Source organism: Dasypus novemcinctus, chromosome 3, assembly GCF_030445035.2.
Source record: "Dasypus novemcinctus isolate mDasNov1 chromosome 3, mDasNov1.1.hap2, whole genome shotgun sequence".
In the NCBI taxonomy this organism is placed as follows: Eukaryota; Metazoa; Chordata; class Mammalia; order Cingulata; family Dasypodidae; genus Dasypus; species Dasypus novemcinctus.
Genome location: NC_080675.1, coordinates 103,365,508 through 103,388,274, shown reverse-complemented (window position 1 = coordinate 103,388,274; position 22,767 = coordinate 103,365,508). Strand labels below are relative to the sequence as shown.

At 38.1% G+C, this 22,767-nt stretch overlaps 1 protein-coding gene across 4 annotated transcripts in view; it reads right to left on the bottom strand.

Moving 5' to 3' along the window:
• The window catches only part of SLC12A6 (solute carrier family 12 member 6), a 134,330-nt gene that overhangs the window by 63,693 nt on the left and 47,870 nt on the right, over positions 1-22,767 (bottom strand). For 2 of the 4 annotated variants that reach the window (XM_058293848.2, XM_058293850.2), the window contains exon 2: positions 5,236-5,280. The exons of 1 other annotated variant lie outside the window; for it this stretch is intronic. In XM_058293848.2, coding sequence (XP_058149831.1) covers positions 5,236-5,280 — 45 coding nt within the window. Of the gene's footprint in view, positions 1-5,235; positions 5,281-16,445; positions 16,555-22,767 lie in introns of those variants that run through there. One more of the 4 variants, XM_058293851.2, reaches the window with a different exon arrangement.

Here is a 22,767-nt window from a genome sequence, read left to right as displayed (position 1 = left end):
TAGAAAAGATAAGCAGGATGAAAAAGTCATATAAGAATCTGAATAGAGAAACTACTAGAAGAAGAAAAGTTTTTTCCTAGCCTTTCACAGGACAGAATGAGGGATGTAAGAGAAGACTTAAATGTATATGGAAAGGAGTAAAAAGTTTGTGGAAGTGAATGCTGACTAAAATTTGATAAGCTTGTTTAAGGGAACATGTTTTTGTCCTAAGACAAAGTATCTGTTCTTTTGGTTTTCGTGAGAGTAGAAATATGTAGGACAAGACCTGAATAGATATGAAAAGTTGTAAAAGGCTTGTGAAAATAAATTTCATCTGCTGCTGACTTAATTTAATAAACTTACTTAAAGGTGAAATTTGTAGTAAGGTGAAGTAACTAGTCTATATGGTTATAAATGGTTATAAGAGGTTATAGGAAGTTATAGGTTGGAGGAAGTTTATAAAAGCGTTTTCCAAACAGAAGAATTTCAATTAAATGGCTGACTCTGGGAAGCCATAATTAAATAGAAATCTATGAATTGATATGGATAACAAAAAGTAACTTTATAAAGAGTAATCTGGGGAAACGGACTTTGGCACAGTGGTTAGGGCGTCCGTCTACCACATGGGAGGTCCGCGGTTCAAACACCGGGCCTCCTTGACCCGTGTGGAGCTGGCCATGCGCAGTGCTGATGCGCGCAAGGAGTGCCGTGCCACGCAAGGGTGTCCCCCGCGTGGGGGAGCCCCACGCGCAAGGAGTGCGCCTGTGAGGAAAAGCCGCCCAGCGTGAAAAGAAAGAGCAGCCTGCCCAGGAATGGCGCCGCCCACACTTCCCGTGCCGCTGACGACAACAGAAGCGGACAAAGAAACAAGATGCAGCAAATAGACACCAAGAAAAGACAACCAGGGGAGGGGGGGGAATTAAATAAATAAATAAATCTTTAAAAAAAAAAAAAAAGAGTAATCTGTCGGATGCTACCTCAATCTGCATATTAAGGTAGTGGTAACCGGGAAAATAATCTTGATTCCATCGGGAATCTTAGGTTTGTGTTAAATAATTGGGAAAATAGTTTTTTTCCTGTACTGCTAAAGTTAATTCGTGAATACTCTGTATCTCACAGTGAACAGTGTGGAAGCTGTTTATTTTAATCAGAAGTAAAATATTTTGAAGACCCTTAAAAAAATAGTTTCATTTAACATATTATGAGTTACATAAGAAGTGTTTGGGAAGTACTGTTTGTTAAATCTGGGTAATCAAAACATTACTTATGTTATTTATATATTTAGGGATTGTATAAAATTTTTTTTTAAAAAGATTTATTTATTTACCCTCCCCCCCAACTCATTGTTTGCGGTTGCAGTCTCCTCTCTGTGTTCATTTGTTGTAGTGGCTCTGCATCTGCTCGTCTTCTCTCTACAAGGCACCAGAAGTCGAACCCAGGACCTCCCATGTGGAAGAGAGGCACTCAATCACCTAAGCCATCCCATCTCCCTAGTTTGTTGTGTCTCTCATTGTCTTTTCTCTGTGTCTCTTTTATTGCATTAACTCGTTGTGCCTGCCCACTGTGCAAGCTTGACTTCTCCAGGAGTCACCGGGACCCGAACCCGAGACCTCCCACATGGTAGGCGGAAACCCAATTGCTTCAGCCACATCCACTTCCCTGTATAAAATTCTTAAAGGTTTAAGTTCTCACTGTCAATATTCTATCCCAATGTTGATCTGCATAGTGTAATGTTGGTCATGGTTCTAGTTATCCTTAGAAGAATGCAATATGTTATGAAAACAATCTCTTATTGGTTACACTGTTTTGCTCTGATGCTTCTCTAAAACAGCATGCAGTTAGCACATCTTCAACAAAAACAGATTTTATAGGAGAAGCAAAGCAAGTCTATTATAATTATGTTTTACCTATTAATATAATCTTGGTGAAAGTGTAAAAGTAAAATAAAACAAAATTTCTACTATAGTCTGTAATTAATCATCTCGAGCTTCATTTAAAATTCTCCTAAGTAGGGAAGCAGACTTGGCCCAGTGGTTAGGGCGTCCATCTACCACATGGGAGGTCCGCGGTTCAAATTCTGGGCCTCCTTGACCTGTGTGGAGCTGGCCCATGTGCAGTGCTGATGCATGCAAGGAGTGCCGTGCCACACAGGGGTGTCCCTGTGTAGGGGAGTCCCATGCGCAAGGAGTGCGCCCCATAAGGAGCCACCCAGTGCGAAAGAAAGTGCAGCCTGCCCAGGAATGGCACGACACACACGCAGAGCTTACACAGCAAGATGACACAACAAAAGGAAACACAGATTCCTGTGCTGCTGACAACAATAGAAGTGGGCAAAGAGGAATACGCAGCGAACAGACACAGAGAACAGACAACTGAGGTGGGGGGAAGGGGAGAGAAATAAAAATAAATAAATAAATCTTTAAAAAAAATACTCATAAGGAAATTAAGGCCTACATTGTAAGCTCTTGCAGCAGTCACATTCATTCCTGGGCTCTGATCTCTAATTAATTGCTATTTCTAATCCTGAGATGCTTTATTCTTTGTGTATAACCAAATAGCTCCCTAGAAGTTTTAAGTACCTATATGATACCCGGAACTCAGAGCTAAAGTTAGTCTGCTCTTAAGGTAATGAAGAAATAGCCCTATGACTACACAAAAAGAATGGCCTTAGAGGACCCGGCATGGGATGGCACCTGGCTGAGGCACTAGGTGTCCCCTCCCCTTAAAATATTCTGACCTGGTTCATATTACACAAGATTATGAGGTCTGTTCATGGTGCTGACCGCATTTAGTGCCTTAACAGCAGTGGGCAAGTGCACAAAACCAACATACCCTTAGAGGACTGGCAAATAAATTTATGCATTTAGACCAAATCTGCCATACATGTGTGTCTCCATTTGAGTTATTGGCATGGCCAGATGGTATGGGCTCCTAATAATATCTGCTACATCACCTGGCCTGCCCCGAAAGGGGATGGAAACACACTGCTGCTGAAAACTACTGTTGCTTTACTAGCCAGTGATGATTAGGCCTCCTAAACCTTACAGTGGACACTGCCTCCAGATAGGCTCTGTTTAATAGTTTTGGAGGGAGCTATGCAACAGGCTGGTAGAACACTGGAGCCAATCTTTCTGTCCTCATGAAGACTGATGGTACCATGTATGTCAACTGAATGACAGGCAGACCAAAAGGGGCAATAATTGCTAGAGTGATCTAAGCAGAACCTAAAGAAACCCAATAGGCATTACAGCTTATTAGGGAGGGTCAACATGTGGTATTTTAAGCCTGGATCCCACCCACTCTCAGCAAATGTCCTAGGACCTTTGGGAGAAAGTTTCACTATTATTTTACTCACTGGAGATCTCCTACTAAATATTTGTGCATATGCCCTTAAGCCTCTCTTCCTGATCATATAGCTTCCTTACATCTTCCTTAACTGGACTGCCACCATGGCAAAAACCCACAATCAATCAGAGTGTTGAGTGTGCGGGTATGTGCCAGTACTTGGCAGGTCTAGCCTTCCCTGGAATATCCTTCCCTTTGAAGGATATTGAATTGGAGTAACTGGCTTATGACTGTAAATAAGAGCAAGCTTTCTAGGTGGCAACTCCCAAAGCCTACAAACTCCTATAATTACTAGTAGTCATTTGCTTGTGTTGTTTTTTATATTATAGTAGCCATGGCCTTAAATTATAGTACCACCATTTATAAATCTATTTCACACTCAGGGTTTCATGCAGAAGATGTGGTGGAAAGATTGTGAGAGTTGTGGGATGGGGTGGATTGTTTCATATATGACTTGGCATTTTCTCCCCCAACCTTTCCAGTGGTATCATTCCATTCCTAGTTAAAAGGCAAACCTTGGTAAATGGCTGTGTGAACTGGTGACCGACTGATCAGTATATCTTGTAACACTGCATTCTTTAGAAGTCCTGTTGCCCATCACATGCTTTCCTCATCTGCACAGACACATGTATTATAAAAGACCCCTCTCGTTTTGTGGCAGGTGCAGACAACTGAGCTCGGAAAGTGCTGTCTCTCCTCCTGCTACTGGGGATGAGGACCCTACGTAAGCTCCCAAAATATTCATTACTTGTCAAACTGGACTTGTCTGAGTCTTCCTTTGGTCTGACATATCCACGTCAGTTTGGTAGGAAGCTGTCACTTTACATAGGTCTTTGCTGTACTTGGGACACATGTAACACACACAGTGGCTAATTAATATTTAAAAGTACTTAATCTCAATCATAATTAAAGACATGCAAAAAAAAAAGAGAGAGATCACATTTTCACTTATGAAGTAAAGAAAAAAATTTAAGCCTGATAATACCTTCTTTTTTTGATAAGGAACTAAGTATTCTTACATACTCCTTATTTGTAGGAGTATAAGTTGATGCAACTTTTTAAAAATGTACATACCCAGGACAGTGGTGGTAGCTTAGTGGCTGAGTGCCTGCATTTCCATGTACGAAGGTCCCGGGTTCCATCCCCGGTACCTCAAAAAAGAAAAAAAAAAAAAAAAAAGGCATACCTAATCTCACTGATAGAAAAAAGGAAAAAAGATTATCATCTATAATATGAAAATGTGAATTAAAAATTTTCTTGAAGAATTCCACCTAGGAAAGTGAAAGACGTAATTTAGAGTACTTTTACTTTCTTCATTTATACCTTTTTTATTGTACGACTCTCTCACTAGAGTATATCTTATATTTTGGAAATTTATCAGTTCCGATATCTTGTGAAATTCTTGTCATGTACAGCTTACTACAATTTAAATAAGTGATAGGGGATTTAATATATTTGCTAACTTGTTTCACTTATAAGGAACTTGTGCACCATTTCTATAGCTCACTTAATGCTGGGCTGTTCATTAAGTGCTTTCAATAACTAAAATGAAGTAATCAAAAGACCAAGAAGAATGGTAAAAACAGTCAAGCAGCTGCTAAATTCAAGATATTATGGAAATTATAATTTCTTCTTTTCAAATTATCTTGGAAATAAATTCTAATTCTCACAGAATCTTTTTTAACTATAGGCCATGCAAAATTAGTTTATATATGTAACTAAATTGAGTCTTAATTGCAGAAGTAATCTAAAACTCTTATTGAATTGGGAATAGAAACAGTTGGAAAAAAATTAAGGGTAGAAAGTAGAAAAGGAGGGAAAAAAGTAGAATTAGATAAGAGACTAATGTCTGTTAGTATAAAAAGGAAATAGTGACTTTAGAGAGAATCAATCCCCACAGTAATACTATACCTAATAGCTGGCTGTGTTCCCCTGTGATGGAGTTCTGACTTGGGTCTGAAAAACAAACAATTGAAAAGAAAAGAAAAAAATGAATGATCAAACCAAAAAAAATTTTTTTAAACCAGCAACAAAAATTAACCAAGGAAAGAAGAAAAAATAAATTAATTCCTTAAGAAACATTAATGAAAGAATAATAAAAAATAGAATGAACTGTTATAAAAAATAATCACACAAATATGATCAAGCAGTAATAGTTTCATAAAGTAAAAGGATGATACAGGGCCTTTGAGAAGGCTTACATTTTCTCTTTAATGTCAAAGGAACATATGGCCATAACAGTTCAAAAGTCAAAACATAAGCAAAGCAACCATTTTTCTAGCAAATATATTCTGATATGACTTCAAGGTAAAACGATTAACTGGCTTTCATAGATACCTATTTCTTCAGTAATCTATAATAAATTAGTGGCAATAAGCTAAATTCCTAATGCAAGAGATACTGACAATCATCATTTAACAATTAACCACTGGCTGATTTTACAGGTTTGAAAAGCATTAAGGACTATAAAAAGTTAAGTAAATTCTATAATGTATAATTTCTCAGATCCTTCAATATGCTAATGGCTGCTAGCTAAGCTCCAAAAGAATATACTACTTAGCATAACCTAAATGTACCAGAACAGATACCTCAGTTTTCATCAAATATCTTTCATCATTAGTGTTCAATGGTACACACTTTGGTAGGTGTTGAACTAATTCATGTCAATATATTAAGGTTAAAGTATAATTCCCCAGATCATCATTCCTATTTGCTCACTCACTCATTCACTTAGCACTATTTTTGTTAGTGTTTTCCAACTTTGCCTAGCCAAAAGAATCATCTAGAGTATTTGTTAAACTATAAATTTCTTGATCACATACTGGTTTTAATGAAGCAATCTTGTGGGCAGATCCTAGGATTTTGCAGTTTCACTGAGTGACACAGATGGCTATTATGAAGTTGCATTCATTCATTCAAGTATCCATCCATTTGAGTGACTACTAAGTTTCAGTCACTTCTCTATGTGCTAGGAACTTTTTTATCAAGATGATTTCAGCTTGTGTTAAATGTTATGAAGAAAATTCATGAAGTGACTGGAGAGGCTATTTTGGATTGAATGGAGAGTGAAGGCCTTTCTGAGGAAGTAACACTTAAGAGGAGACCTGCATGAAAAGGAGCCAGTCATGTGAGGATCTTGGAAAAGACTGATCTAGACTGACAGACAGCTTGTGCAAAGGCCTTAAAGTGGGAGTAAGCTTGGTGGATTTGGGCAACTTTTATATGGCTAAAGCATAGTAAGTAAGGAAGTGCTGAGAAATGAGGTAAGTGAATTAGATAGCTGCCCCATCTTGTAGTCTTGCATTGTAAGGAGTATGATTTTTACTCTAAATATGATAGTATTATGATTAGTAGGTTTTAAACAAGCAGTACTGATTTAACTTTTCAAAAGATGCAGGCTACTGCCTAGAGAATGGAATGTAGGGGGAGCAAAAGAAATGGGGGACCAATTATGAGTCTACTATAGGAATCTCAAAAGGATTCTCACTCATTTAAGAAATAAGTTTTTTTTTTTTTTTTTTTTTTTTTTTGTTTTTTGTTTTTTGTTTTTTTGTTGAGGTACCAGGGCTGGGATTGAACCCATGACCACTTATGCGGGAAGCCAGCACTCAACCACTGAGCCACATTGGCTCCCCTAAGAAATAAGTTTTGATCACCTACTACATGTGAGATACTATTCTTATTATTAAAAATATAGTACACCCAGGTATTGGTTCTTCTGAGGGCTACAGAGACCCACAGGTTCTATGGTCAAGGCAGATGGACTTCAGTGCCATGTCAGTTGGCCCTACTTTGGAGTTTGTATTCCCGAGTGTGATGAAATTGGACTCAGATGTGATCTTTGTTCACAAGCTTCTCCTGTTACTTTTATCAGACCTGTGGTTGGCGCTGGGGTTTAGTGTATACTCAGGGGACCTGAATCTCTGGACTGTCCATGTGATAGCCAGGCCCTGAGCCTCAACAGACTTGCAACTCCTACCCTCTAGTTTACTGGACTTACCCCAGCCAGTGAACAGGGAGGTGAAGAAGGTCAGCCACCACAACAGGGAGCCTAGAGTGCCTACAAATGCAAGCAGGAGAACTGCATCCATCATCCAAGTGGAATCTAAACACCCTCTTGATACAGAGGTGGCATGGACATAACCATCCCAGGGTCCACAGAATGGAGGAATAGAGTACGGATTAGAGTGGACTTACTGATATTCTATTCTGTAACTATTGTGATTAGTAATGGAAGTAGATGTAGCATTGACGTGGAGAAAGTGGCCACAGTAGCTGCTGAGGGTGGGGAGTGGGAAGAAGAAATGTGATGTGGGGCATTTTCAGGACTTGGGAGTTGTGCTGGGTGGTACTGCAGGGACAGTTACTGGACACTGTATGTCCTCCCATGGCCCACTGGGTGGACTGGGGGAGAGTGTAAACTATAATGTGGACCATTGGCCATGTGGTGCAGCAGTGCTCAGAGATGTACTCACCAAGTGCAATGAATGTCCCACGATGATGGAGGAGGTGGTTGTTATGGGAGGAGTGGGGTGAGGGGGGTGGGGGAGTATACGGGGACCTCATATTTTTTGAATGTAACATTAAAAAATAATAAAGAAATTTTAAAAATATGAATAAAAATATTCATTTTCTCAAAAAAATAGTAATACAATCGTTGCCCTCAAGTAGCTTACAATTTAGTGGAGAAGAAACCAACAATAAACAAACAGTATTTATGAGTAAATAAACCAGTGAGGGTTAGTGGAAAATTTTGTGTGCTGGTTTAGAGAGTTCAATAACTTTTAGATAATGTGATATTTGAGAAGAAACTCAAATGTTTGAAGCATCTATCCCATAAAATATTTGCAGGAAGAATATTCCAATCACAGGGAAAGGTAAATGCAAAGATCCTGAAATAAATGTGAGTTGGCATGTTCAATGAACAGCAAGGAGGCTAGGTCACCACTCAGAACAAGCAGGAGTGAAAGTGACAGGACATAGAACAAGAGATGGATGTGTGTTTTGGAGAGGAGGTACAGATCATATGGAGCCTGTAGGACTTGATAAAAATTTTTGATTTTACTCTGAATGAGAAAAGAAGCCAGTGGAGAATTTTAAAAATATTTTTTTGTCTTTATTTTTTTAATATTACTTTCAAAAAATATGAGATCCCCATATATCCCCCACCCTCCTCACCCCACTCCTCCCTCCATAACAACAATCTCCTCCATCATCCCGAGATATTCATTGCATTTGGTGAATACATCTCTGAGCACCACTGCACCTCATGGTCAATGGTCCACATCATAGCCCACACTCTTCCACAGTCCACCCAGTAGGCCATGGGAGGACATACAATGTCCGGTAACTGTCCCTGCAGCACCACCCAGGACAACTCAAAGTCCTGAAAACACCCCCACATCACATCTTTTCCTCCTACTCCCTATCCCCAGCAGCCACCATGGCGACTTTCTCCACACCAGTGCCACATTTTCTTCGATTACTAATCACAATAGTTCATGAATAGAATATCAGTAAGTCCAGTCTAATCCATACTCTATTCCTCCATCCTGTGGAACTTGGAATGGTTGTGTCCACTGCCAGTGGAGAATTTTGACTTATGTGTTTGTTTGTTGTTCCCCTAAGATCTTTGAAGATGTAACTAGTTAATAAGATGAAGCCAAACTAGATTAGGTTGAGTCCTAATTCAAAATGACTGGTATCCTTACAAGAGGAGAAAATTTGTACATAGTCAGGAAACAGAGAGAAGACAGCCATGTGATGGAGACAGAGATTGAGTTATGGATTGCCAGCAAGTCACCACCAGTACCCTACAGACTTCAGAAGCCTGATCCCACTGACACCCTTGATTTCAGACTTCTGCTCTCCAAAACTGTGAGACAATGAATTTCTGTTGTTTTAAGCCACCCAGTTTGTGGTACTTTGTTATGGCAACCCTAGGAAACTAAGACACCTGGAGTGCAAAAGCCTGTGACTCGGTTTAACTTCCTACTGCTTCTTAGGACGAAGATAAATATACATGTGTATGTACATATGTATATAATCACAGTTTCCCTCAATTCTTACACTAAAGGTAGCCTATCATTTATACTGTGTAGTACCTTGACTTTTTAAACTTCATAATATATACTAGCAATCAAATGAGAGTCTGCATAGAGCTCTTTGTCATTCTTTGTTTGGGCTGCCTAGTACTGCATTGTGGTGATGTACTACGGTTTATCCAATCAATCCCCTCTTGATGGGTATTTGGATTATTTCCAATTTGAAAAAAATTAAAAGTAATATCCAAAATGAATAAACTTGTGAATAAATTATTTTTTATTTCTACCAGTATAACTTTGGGATAGACTCTTAGATCTGGGATTGCTGGATGAAAGAGTAACTGCATAAGTAATTTTGTTAGATACTGAAATTTACCCTCCCTAAAAATTGACTTCTACCAGCAGAGTATGATTGTGTTTCTACACAGCATTGCCAAGAAAATATATTGTCAAACTTTTCGATTTTTCACAGTTTCATAACCAATAAATGATATCTCAGTACAATTTTCATTTGCATTTCTCTTTCATCTTTTCATACATTTAATTTTTTATTTCTTCTTCTATGATCTGTTCATATTTTGCCCTTTTTTTTTTCCTGCAGGGATTGGTTTTTTACTCTTTCTCCTCCTGATTTTCCAGGAGTTTTATATATTTAGAACATTACACCTTAGATGTAATATCAACTGAAATTTTTCTCAGTCTTTTGTCTTTTGACTTTACAGTTGAAGTTTTGTTTCATTTGCCATGCAAAATACTTTTAACTGTATATAAAACTGAATGTATCAATTGTTTTTTAAAAAGATTTTCTGTATCTTTACTCATAGGTAGGAAGGTTTCCCTGCTTCTAGGTGTGTGTGTATTTGTTTTCCAGATTTGACTTATATTTTAATGTGGTCACTCTGGATAATAGATTGCAGGAGGCAAGGAAATAGGGAAATCATTTTTGGAAGGCTATTACAATGGTCCAAGAAAATATAACGGTTAGGAGTAGAGAAGTGGTCCAATGCTGTGTATGTTTTAAAGTAAAGACTGACAAGATTTGCTGATGGACTGGATTTAGATAAGAGAAAAACGAAGGAGTGAAAAATGATTCCAAAGTTTTTTTTGGAGCAATTAGAAAAAGAGATTCCATTTACTGATCTGCAGAAGACTGGTAGAAGAGTTACTAATTTACCTCAAAAGTACAATGCATCAATGGGACTTTCCAGGCCAGCTAGATAGGGAATTCTGTACAATGGCAAACCAGTGGCAGGGATTTGTTAGGCAAGAGGTCTCCATGTTCCTATCAAACAATACTATGTAAGAATGTTTAACTCATTATGTTTTTGACAAAATATTATGGTTTTTATTTATAGCATTCATAAGTCTATAATGGAAGTTCAATCTTCCATTTTTATTTATTTTCTGACAACCCAGTCTCCCAAGTTACAATGCAACAGGTATCATGCTCAAGTAACATGTTATGATATCCTAACATAACATGGGATAACAGCGGACAATACACAGAGCCTAAAATATCATGAAGCTGAACTGTGGCTACAAACATTTCTTAATGGTGTTACAATATCACTAGAAAAGGCAAATGAGGAAACAAATTTGATAAATGTCAGAGCAAGACATGTGTTTTTAAAAAACCTTGATTAATTTTGAAATTTCTGACACGTGGCTTTAAGAAGGACATAGCAATTAGGTAAAATAGGGAAATGATTAAAGAAGTGGGAGGAGTGGGGTGAGGGGGTTGGGGGATATATGGGGACCTCTTATATTTTTTTAATGTAACATTTAAACAAAAAAATAGAGAAGCCAAAAAAATATAGTAGAAATACTTGCATCCATTGCTATCAGACTGACAATTAATGGGAAAAGCTAATTAAGGTAGAGAATCATAAAAAGTTGATATACACATACATGAACATTTTAATTTAAAATGTATAAATCTATAAATGTACATTAATTCACCAATCATTTGGCTGAAGCTAAAAGCCTTTAATGATTGAATTTACTCATTATCTTTCTTGTAGAAATCATACCCATAAGGCATAAATCTACAATTTCCAGCTCTTGGTTCTCTGAAGTAAAGCAAGAATTTAAAGTTACTTGTGAAGCAATATATATATTCTTTTAAACTTTTGTGATTTCCCCCCCTCTTTTATAATTCTTTTCCACTGTTAAATAAATTTAATGACTTGCTAAAGAATTCTCCTTAGTTTTCACAAATACACCCTATCTCCCCCATTCATATTTCATCAATTTGTACAATACTTAAATAAAGTATGGGTTTATAATAAATAAAAGTGGCATGAACAGATTTGGCACCAAGTACAACCGTTCCCTGGTAAGCATAACAGCAGCAACAGATAAAAAGTTATCACTTATTGGGGTACTTAATTCTGTGACATGTATTTTCTCATTTACAGTATCTCATCATATTAGCATATAAATGTCATCATTTTATAGGAGACACAAAAAGAATCTCCAGGATGATGGTGAAGGGAAAGCCCATGGACAGCTGTGCTGCTGACCTGGAAAGCAAACACAAACCATAGTGAAAAGAGAATACAGGACTTGGAAGCAGATAAAGCTCAGGTAAGATGCTAGTTTTACCAAATACTAACCATGTGACCTTGGGAAAATAATTAAATATCTCTCAGCCTTAACTTACTAACTATACAACAGGAATACTACATCACAGAAAATTATTGTGAAGATTAGAGATGGCAGGTACTCAGTAAACGGTAACTGTATTAGTCAGCCAAAGGGGTGCTAATGCAAAATATCAGAAATTGGTTGTTTTTCATAAAGGGTATTTATTTGTAGTAGGAGCTTACAGATACCAGGCCACAGAGGATAATTATTTCCCTCACCAAAATCTCTTTTCACGTGTAAGCAAGATGGCTGCCGATGGCTGCGAGGTTCAGGCTTTCTGGGTTCCTTCCTTCCAGGGTCTTGCTTCTCTCTGGGTTCACGGTTCCTCTCTTCCCAGGGCTTGCTACTTCCTGGGCTCAGGGTTCCTTTCTTCCTGGGGCTTGCTTCTCTTTCCTCTGTGTGCTTACTTCCTGGGGACTCCAGCTTAAGGCTTCAGCATAAAATTCCAACATCAAAACTCTTAACATCAAAACCCCTCAACTCAGTCCTTTGCCATGCAACTGTGAGTCCCCACACACCAAGGAGTGGGGACTCAATGCCCTAATGATATGGCCCAATCTAAGCCCTTGTCATAACTCAGTTATGCCCAGTAATACACCAGATTACAAACATAATCCAATATCTATTTTTGGAGTTCATAACCATATCAAACTGCTACAGTAACTTTTAAGAAAACTGATATGAATCATAGAACAATCCTCAAGGGAAATAATAAAAATTGCAATGCTAGAAATAAACATCATAAGAATTCAAATTTAGCTACTTGGGCATATATCTTGGAACTCAAACCCTTCAACTACTCCAATAGTACTTGGGAAAATATCAAATTAATGTGGTTGAAGCCTTGACAAAGATATATGTATTGGACTAAATACACACTGACTTAAAATTGTATAGCTATGTGTTATTACTAATTTGACTAATCTTATTTCATAGTTTGTTAAATTTACAGTTTGGACCAAATATGCATTAACATGTAATTTTGGATTCTGTGATAAAATAATTAAAATAGTAATTGTTCATTACTGTCTATACTATATTCCTAGTACAATTTTATTAATACCTCCATTTCAAATAAACAATGACAATTTAATTCAAAGTTTAAATACTCCTACAACTGTACTAGGTGCTGAAGAGTATAAGTTATTTCCTATCCTTAAGAAGCTTAAAGTTTAACTGAAGAGTCAAATTCAACCTAAGAAACCAACAACAAAAAAAGTACCATATATTCAATAAAATTGTATAGCTTTTAAAATGCTTTCACATATTTGGTTCTTATGATGACCCTGTGACAAAGGTAGGAAATGGTATTATGATAGCCATTAACCACTTAAATTAAAGTTGTTAGGCTCACTGGTTCAGTCAAGATCATACTGACTGTAAATTTCAAAGACTGAATTTGAACCTGGATTCTGATTTTTTATACTACACTGTACTGGATGCTCAGAAAGTTTAAGTATAAAAATATGTATTTTGTGGAACTGGTGTAGCTCAGTGGTTGAGCACACACCTCACATATACAAGGTCCTAGGTTCAATCCCTGGTACCTCCTAAAAAAAAAAAAAGGAATGAATATTAATAATATATTTAACTCTTAATCTCTTAATTACCCAGGGGTAAAACAGCTATAGTAAAAGAAATTATAACAAGGAATTCATGAAATAATTACAAATCAGCAAAATAGGTATCTAGTGTGTAGATACTTAGATGGTCATATTATGTCTACTGCAACATGGAGACTTCTGATATACTGTCTACCCTAGTAAGAGCCATTTCCTCTCCCTTCCCTACCCATTTTGTCAAGGGAGAACATAGGAAAGGCAAAATGAAGTGCATGTGGCTATGGAATCCAATATACAGCCAGGGTCGAAAGGGTAGAGCTATTAGGAAGAACTTAGAATAGTAAATATGGTTCTGTTTTAATCTTTGAAAAAAAGTTTAGTAACTAAATATACTAGTTATTTTTATACTTTTGATGACTTCTATAAAAATAAAAGTTTTCACAAATATTGATTGTAATTATTTTTTTAGAGGTACTGGGGATTGAATCCAGGGCATCATACATGGGAAGTAGGCACTCAACCACTGAGCTAGATCCATTCCTCAATGAGTCAGTTTTCTCCTTTGTTTTTAGAAGGTACCGGGGATTGAACCTGGGACCTTGTACATGGGAAGCAGGTGCTCAACCACTTGAGCTACATTCACTCCCAACTATAATTTTAACTTAAAAAGTTTATTAAATTCACTTTGTATTCTGCATCCTGATTAGTTTTAACAGTGATTTTAGGTTATCAGGACATGATCTCATCCTCTTACCCCACCCCTGTCATTTCCCAGTTAATGAGAGTTAAAGCACTTTATCAAGATTCATTTTTGTGTTAGTGTGCTAGAATATCTTTTAACATCTCGTCACGATTTGCTATTCTCTCTTTTTAACAGGCACAGAGCTGTCTGCTTGGCAACAGTATCTAGCAAGATTAATACTGTTTGTATTGCATCTATTTTTAGTTAAAATTATTTATGGCAAGTGATGCTAGTATTTCATTTAGTAACAAAGTTTCTTTTTAAAGGTTTTAAATAAAAGTAGTGATTCAAAAAAGTTAAATGCAAAGATGATACATAAAAATGGAAAGACAAAGGTAGTCTCTAAATAACTGAATTTAGAGAAAATTTCTACTATCATTGTGCTAATCCTGTGAAAAGGAATTATTCCCATCTTTCAGAAGATAGTAGCTTGGAGAAAGCTGAAATGATTTGCCCAAGGTGGTGTGACCAAGGGAATTTTGACAGAGCCAGGCCTCAGCCTAGATCTTTCCATTACCTCACCTGCAGTACGTACTGCAAGAGTACAAAGACGGAAAAGAGCAATATGGGATGGAGGCAGAATGAAATTTAAGTAGGACTTTAAAAAATCTTAAAGATCAAGAAGGACTCAAAATCACAGGTGCAGTAATAAACAGGGTATGCTATCTCTAGAATGGTTTGCTTGGAAGGGTTGGGTTATACTGGAAAAAATCTTAGAAGCCAAATAGAGAAGTCTAAAGGAGATAGAAAAATCGCTGAAATTATCCATGTAGAAGTTTAACGTGAAAGTACTATTTTAGATAAGGGAGCTTGAATGTGACATGGAAAATAGATTGAATGACAGATTTATTAGGGACAGGCACACTCATTATTAGACCAATGAGATTTTCCAAGTGCTAATGAGCATCTCTGAGGTGGGTTTTCTAGGATAGCAGTAATAGGAATTATTATGAATTCAACCAAAACTCCAAGTGCTTACTACATGTCATGTACTGTGCTAGGCAGTATGGATGCTAAAAATATGTGACCTTTTGTTCCAGAGAAGTTTGGATGGGAAAGAAAGAAACAACTTTGAAACAATAAGATAATGTAAGTACAAAGACTGGGATTCAAGATGGAAAGAAAACAAAGTAATGGTAAGGGATGGATTCAAGGGAATACCTGAGCTAAATTTTAAAAGATGAATAGCTCATTAAAGAGCAGAATATGTGAGGAGAAATGGAGAAGGAGAAACATTCTAGACAGAGAACGAGAATTAGTACATCACTAGTAGAAATGTTCTGGGGTTAAAATAGTAGGATTTAATATACCTAATACCTAATTGATGAGGAAGGAAAAAATAGTATTGTTATTGACCAAAAAGTGGGTAAGATAGGAAGCTGAAACACTTAGCCTATGTGTTTCCAAATTTTTACTTCCTTTTCCTCATTTTCTACATCTAGTCACCAAATCCATTCAACTATGGCTTCACTATGCTTCCATACCAATCTCTTCTTTTCCACTGTACTACCATTTGTACTCTCACTCTCTCTAGTTTGGAACATTAAAATAGTTCAATATTTATCCCTGCCACCAATTCTCCCACTTTTAAACAATCTTGCGTGTTTTCCCTCCAGAATAATAATCCTAAAAGTCTGCCCTTTTCAGATCACTTAAAAAATAAAAGAAACAATAAAATAGCCTTCAAAGGTCTCCAAGTGACAGTGCCAGAAGTCCTCAACCATTTTGTTAAGATAGTTTTTACTCCTTGTTTATTTGTATTCTGACATCATGAGTGGAGTACTGATTTAAATCCATCAAAGGGGATGGGTTGCCTTTGCAGACTCTGCCTCCATTCCTACTGCAAATTCTCAGACTGTGGTGGTGGTGGTGGAGGTGGTAGTGGTGATAGCAGAACTAATGATTTAGAGACTTACAAGTAGATCCTGGTTTACTTGTTAGACCCCTTGGTTTATAGAACAAACTCCAAAATTATCCTGGAATTCCAGTCCCTTTATAATTTAGCCTCTTTAGTTTATACCTCTATAACCTCATTATCTAGTCTCTTTTTTCAGATTTAATTTAACCCCGCTCCCCCACCACCTGTGCTGTCTTCTCTGTGTCCATTCACTGCTTGTTTTTCTGTACCTGCTTGTCTTCTCATCTTCTCTTCAGGAGTCACTGGGATCTGTTGGAGAGGTACTCAGTCGCCTGAGCCACCTCAACTGTGTCTCCCTTTGTAGCATCATCTTGCTGCATCAGCTCACCCGCAGTGCGGCTATCAACTCTCTGTGGAGCTGGCCAGTTTGCCTTCACTAGGAGGCCCCAGGAATCGAATCCAAGGTCTCCCATATGGTAGATGGGAGCCCAATTGCTTCAGTCACATCCGCATCCCCATCTGCTAGTCTGAGTCATGCACCCTCTGTTCTAGAAGGGTCAGTCTCCACACTCTCTCTGGAATGTTAGGTGAGTCCTGATTCTGGATACACAAGTCTTTGTTTACTTCATTTTTTTTTTCACTGAAAACTTCCTTCTCCCTTTCTCCTTACCTGACTTCTACGTCCTTCAAAGGCCCAACTCAAGGGCTTCTTCTTTCCTTAAGCCTACTCTGAGGTTTAATTTCCTAACAGGTTTAATACTTCCCATGAGCTGATGGGTATATGTATTATCTTTTAATTAACCAACCTGAGATGAGAAGGTGTTTGAGAAGGTGGAACTGACAGCACTGGGGGACTGTATTAGGCTCCAGGCAGGCAGAAGTAGATGGAAACAATAGATAATTTGGCAAGTATTTACTAAGCAACTCTAAGTATCAGAACATACTTAGATACACAAAGATGAACAGAAGTCAGCAGCTATCTTTAAAGGGCTTAAAGCTTACATGGGTAAGTAATTACATTAGGGTGATTAAAGTGCTATATTAGAGGTATAGACACAGAGCTATGGGAATGAGTAGCTTGTATTCCCTGGAAAGGTAACAGAAGCTGTTATGAAAGATGTTTGAGTTCAGTCTTAAAGGGAAAGTAGAAGTCCGCTAGGTAATTGGAGGAAAGAATATTCCAAGAACATTCATTATATCTGGTATGCAATATGCATGTAAGAGTGATAGAGAGGTTAAGTTAGGATGTTCTGGTTCATTAAAGTACATGTATGACCTCCTAAAGAGTACAGACTTTATTCTGTGGGCAATGGGGAGACATAAAAGAGTTTTAAATGGGGGACTAATAGAATTAGGTTTACAGCTGAGAAAAGTTAGATTTGAGAAATATTTAGAAGACTAAGAGACTAAATGAACAGCTAGAGATAGATATAGGCACACAAAAAGAGACAGAGACAAGGATGGGGCCGGGAGGAAGAAGGAGTACAGAAAGAATGAAGGAGAAAGAGGGTAACAGATATAAGCCAATTAAGTATTAATGTGTCAAGAGGAAGGAAACAATGAAGAAGCTGAAAAAACAGGAGAGAAAGAAGAAGCAATAAAGGTGCTACATCTGAACACAGGTCCTGTAGGGTTAGTATTGGATAAGAAGGAAGGTAAAAGATAGGTAACAATCAGATGTTGGTAAAAATTTTGGAAGAGGAGTTTTGGAAACACAGTTTTTTCTTTGAAGTAAAAGGTCCAGAAATGCTAAATATATGAGAATGGAGGATGGGGACTTTAGCATTTTAAGATCTGTAAGGAATAAGAAAGGGAGCTAACTAGAATCATAAAAGAATTTTTTTTTTAAGATTTATTTATTTATTTAATTCCCCCCCTCCCCCGGTTGTCTTGTTCTCTGTGTCTTTTTGCTGCGTCTTGTTTCTTTGTCCGTTTCTGTTGTCGTCAGCGGCATGGGAAGTGTGGGCAGCGCCATTCCTGGGTAGGCTGCACTTTCTTTCACGCTGGGTGGCTCTCCTTACGGGTGCACTCCTTATGCGTGGGGCTCCCCTACACGGGGGACACCCCTGCGTGGCGCGGCACTACTTGCACGCATCAGCACTGCGCGTGGGCCAGCTCCACACGGGTCGAGGAGGCCCGGGGTTTGAACCGCGGACCTCCCATGTGGTAGACGGACGCCCTAACCACTGGACCAAACCTGGCTAAAGTTAGAAATCATGAATTTGTTGTGGCACCTGTTTTCATGGGTGTAGCAGTTTGATATTATTGATGAATTGCAAAAAGAAATATTGGATTATGTTTGTAAACTGTCTTTTCCTCTGGGCATGAGACTATATTGGATACATTAAGTAATCAAGTAAACCTCTTGCATCAGTAGGGCATTCAGTACCCCACCTTTTGGTGGGTGGAGACTGACAGATAAAAGGCATAGCAAAGGACGGAGTTAAGGTTTTTTGATGTTGGGAGTTTGATGTTGAAGCCTTAAGTTGGAGCCCAGGGAAGAAAGGAATCCAGGAAACCTGGACTCCTGCAGACATTGGCAACCATCTTGCTCCAACACGTGAAAATAGACTTGGTGAGGGAGTAACTTAGGCTTTATGACCTGGTATCTGTAAGCTTCCACCACAAATAAATATCCTTTATAAAAACGAACCAATTTCTGATATTTTGCATCAGCACCCCTTTGGCTGACTAATACAATGGGTGTAAGATTTTTTCTTTTTCCTTTAGCAACACAGCTTTCAGGATTTAAGAGAGAGAGAGACAGCCAATGAGTGACCTGACCTGGAGTGGAGGGTTTGCAGGGACTTATCTGCCCATTATTAGTTATTTGAAGGTAGAAATTTGTTTTACATTTGTTGTGACAAAGCACCTTATATTTGGTAACATAGAACTTTATAAACACTAGCAAATAATCAAAACATTTTTGTTAATTTACTGGGGGTGCAGTGATTTCAAGAAAGAATATGCAGAGAGAGAAATTAGGTTAATAACGGAAATAAAGATTTTTAATTCATCATCAAAACATAAGCGTTGAAGGTAGAACAATGAACTTTCCTAAGTCAATATGAAGTGCGAGGAGCTGAAGACCAAGCCCTGGAAATACTAGAGAACATAAGAAAGTACAGTCACAGAAGGAAACAGGGATAAAAAGAAATCATGGAAGGAACTAGGGCAGCCAGTCATGATATACACTGCTGTCATTCCAATTTCCCCCAAAAATCCAGGCATTAAAAGGATGAGAAATGGATGTGGCTCAAGCAGTTGGGTGCCTGCCTCCCACACAGAAGGTCCGGGTTTGGTTCCCAGTGCTTCCTAAAGAAGATGAGCAGACAACAAGTGGACACAAGGAACAGACAATGAGCGAACACAGCGAGCAGACAGATGAGGCAGCTATGGTGAGGGTGGGAGGGAGAATGAGAAAGTTAATCGAAGTGAGAAGAAATGAAAATGCAGAACTAAACATGAGTATGGGAACAGAAAAAGAACACTACACACAAGTCCTGAAGAGATTTATGATAATTTATTTAAGAATCTTCTCTCTGATCCATGTGACTTGGTTTAAAGAAAAAGTGGTGAGACAGCAGTCAAGTTGCTAGAGCTGGAGTAGACCAAGAAACCAGGACCAGTCATGTTTTATCCAGGTTTCTCAAACTCATCTCTTGCAGCAGGGACCCAACGTAGTACAGGGAGGCTGAGTTAGCCCTAAGTTTGAGAAGGTGGAACTGACAGCAGTGGGAGACAATATTAGGCTCTAGACAGGCAGAGGTAGAAGTAAACAATAGGAAATACAGGCACATCAGCCAGCAATGTGAGGTGCCCATCAACAATGCCCTTCAAAATCTGGTGCACATGCTACATTTAAGCACCAGATGAATAGTGGTCCTTGGGGAAACCAATACTGCTTAACGGAGTGTCCCCCAAGTAAGAGAAATATTCTTAGAAGGCCACTTTTGTAGTTGTTTTTTTCTTCAGATTTGTGTAAAGAAAGTACAAACAAGGTAAATTATGTTCTGAACTCATTTGAATACTAAGCTTTGTTGAAATTCTTCCTACATGTATAGGGTAAATCTGCTAGTTAAAAAACTCAACTGCGATGAAAATAGTTGTGATTTTAATTTACAGTCTATGACACCTGGAAGACAGCAAGCAAAATAGTAGAAAACAGATATAATAAAGCCCAATGTATAATAAAAATAGTGTCTTGGGTCAAATCCATAAATTGATCAGTCAAGAAAAGTTTGCACAGTTAAAAGGAAAAAAAAAAGAAAAAGAAAAATCTCACCAAAAAGCAACAAAGATGATCTTGGGATTGTTGCAAACATTATTGTTATGTCCTTCTTTGGTTTTGCAGCTGACTCAAATGACTTCCCAAGCACTATAGACATATTTCATGTTTCCTTCATTTTTCCAAGATGGTTTTAGAAGAATAAAGCCTGATCATAGTAGACTAATCTCCTTAACAAGGTGAGGAAATAGACTCAAACACCAAATTAGCGGAAAGAAAATTTAAAACTTTGAGTTACGGGAATGAAAAAGATACTATGAACATTTCTGATATCTTAGGGCTAGGAGTACTTTCATGTCAGAGTCAAAGATTGTTATAATTGCTTAATAAGCAAGCTGAATTTAACTTTTCCTAAAGTCTGAGAAATTAAAATAGAAATTACTATGTATATTGTACATTGAAGTATTTTTAAAAAATTGTTTTCAGTGTTTGTATAGATACACACACGATTATGTGTCATGACTTTCCATAATTTAAAAAAATGTAAATGTAATCCCATAGAAACCTTTAGACTGACTTCTTTCATTTAGCACAATTCCTCTAAGATATATGCAAGTTTTTGCATATCAATACCCATTCTTTTAAAACCAAACAAAAAAACCACTTTACTGAGATATAATTCACATACCATACAATTCAATCATTTAAACTGTTCAATGTTTTATTAGTATATTCAACATTGTTGTATAACAATTACCATAATCTAATTTTACATTTTTGTTTCTCACTAAAAGAAAGTCTACCATTAGCAGTCAATCTCCATTTCACTCTCCCCTCACTCCCCTGCCCTGGTCCAGTCCTAAACAACTATCAACCTACTTTCTGTCTCTATAAATTTGCCTGGACTTTATATAAACAGGATCACTAAGCATAATGTTTTCAAGGTTCATCCATGTTGTAACATGTATCAGTACTTCATTTCTTTGTGTTACTAAATAATATTCCATTACATGGATATACTACATTTTTTCTATCCATTAATCAGTTGATGGACATTGGGTTGTCTATACTTTTTGGCTACTATAAATGCTACTATGAATACTCATGTACAAATTTTTGCGTGGAAATACATTTCGTTTCTCTTGGGTATATATCTAGGAATGGAATTGCTGGGTCATATGTTAAGTCTACGTTTAACTTTTTGAAGAACTACCAAACTGTTTTCCAGAATACCTGTACCATTTTACACTCCCACCAATAATGTATCAGGGTTCAAATTTCTCCACATTCTTGCCAACATTTGTTACTGTCTGTTTTTTTTCATTACAGCCATCCTAGTAGACATAAAGTGGCATTTCATTGTGGTTTGGATTTGCATTTTCCTATTGATTAATGATGTTGAGCATCTTTACATTTGCCTACTGGCCATCTGTGTATCTTGTTTTTTGAGAAATGTCTACTCAGATTCTTTGCCCATTTTCTAATTGAGTTGTCTATCTTTTTACAATTGAGTTAATCAGACATATGACTGGCAAATATTTTCTCCTATTCACTGGATTGTCTCTTTACTTTCTTGATGTTATCCTTTGAAGCACAAAAGTTTGAAATCTTTTTTGTCCCCTCTCCCACCCCACTCTGCTGCTTTTGCTGTCTGTGTCCATTCACTGTGTGATCTTCTGTATCAATTTCTCTTTTTGTCTTCTCTTCTTGTCTTTCTCCTCTAGGATTCACTGGGATTCGATCCTGGGGACCTCTGATGTGGAGAGAGATTCCCTGTCAGTTGTGCCAACTCAGTTTCTGGTCCCTGCTGCGCTTCACCTTGCCTCTCCCCTTTGTCTCTCTCTCTTTTTTTTTTTTTTTTAAAGATTTATTTTTATTTATTTAATTCCCCTCCCCTCCCCTGGTTGTCTGTTTTCTGTGTCTTCTTGCTGCGTCTTGTTTTTCTTTTGTCCGCTTCTGTTGTCGTCAGCGGCACGGGAAGTGTGGGCGGCGCCATTCCTGGGCAGGCTGCTCTTTCTTTTCACACTGGGCGGCTCTCCTCACGGGCGCACTCCCTGCGCGTGGGGCTCCCCCACGTGGGGGACACCCCTGTGTAGCATGGCACTCCCTGCGCGCATCAGCACTGCACATGGCCAGCTCCACACGGGTGAAGGAGGCCCGGGGCTTGAACCGCGGACCTCCCATGTGGTAGACGGACGCCCTAACCACTGGGCCAAAGTCCGTTTCCCTGTCTCTCTCTTGTTGTGTCATCATCATGCTGCATGACTCACTTGCAGGGGTTTTGGCTTGTTGCACAGGCACTCAGCTTGCCACGTGGGCACTGGCTTACCACACGGGCACTCATGAGGGCACCTGGCTTGCCA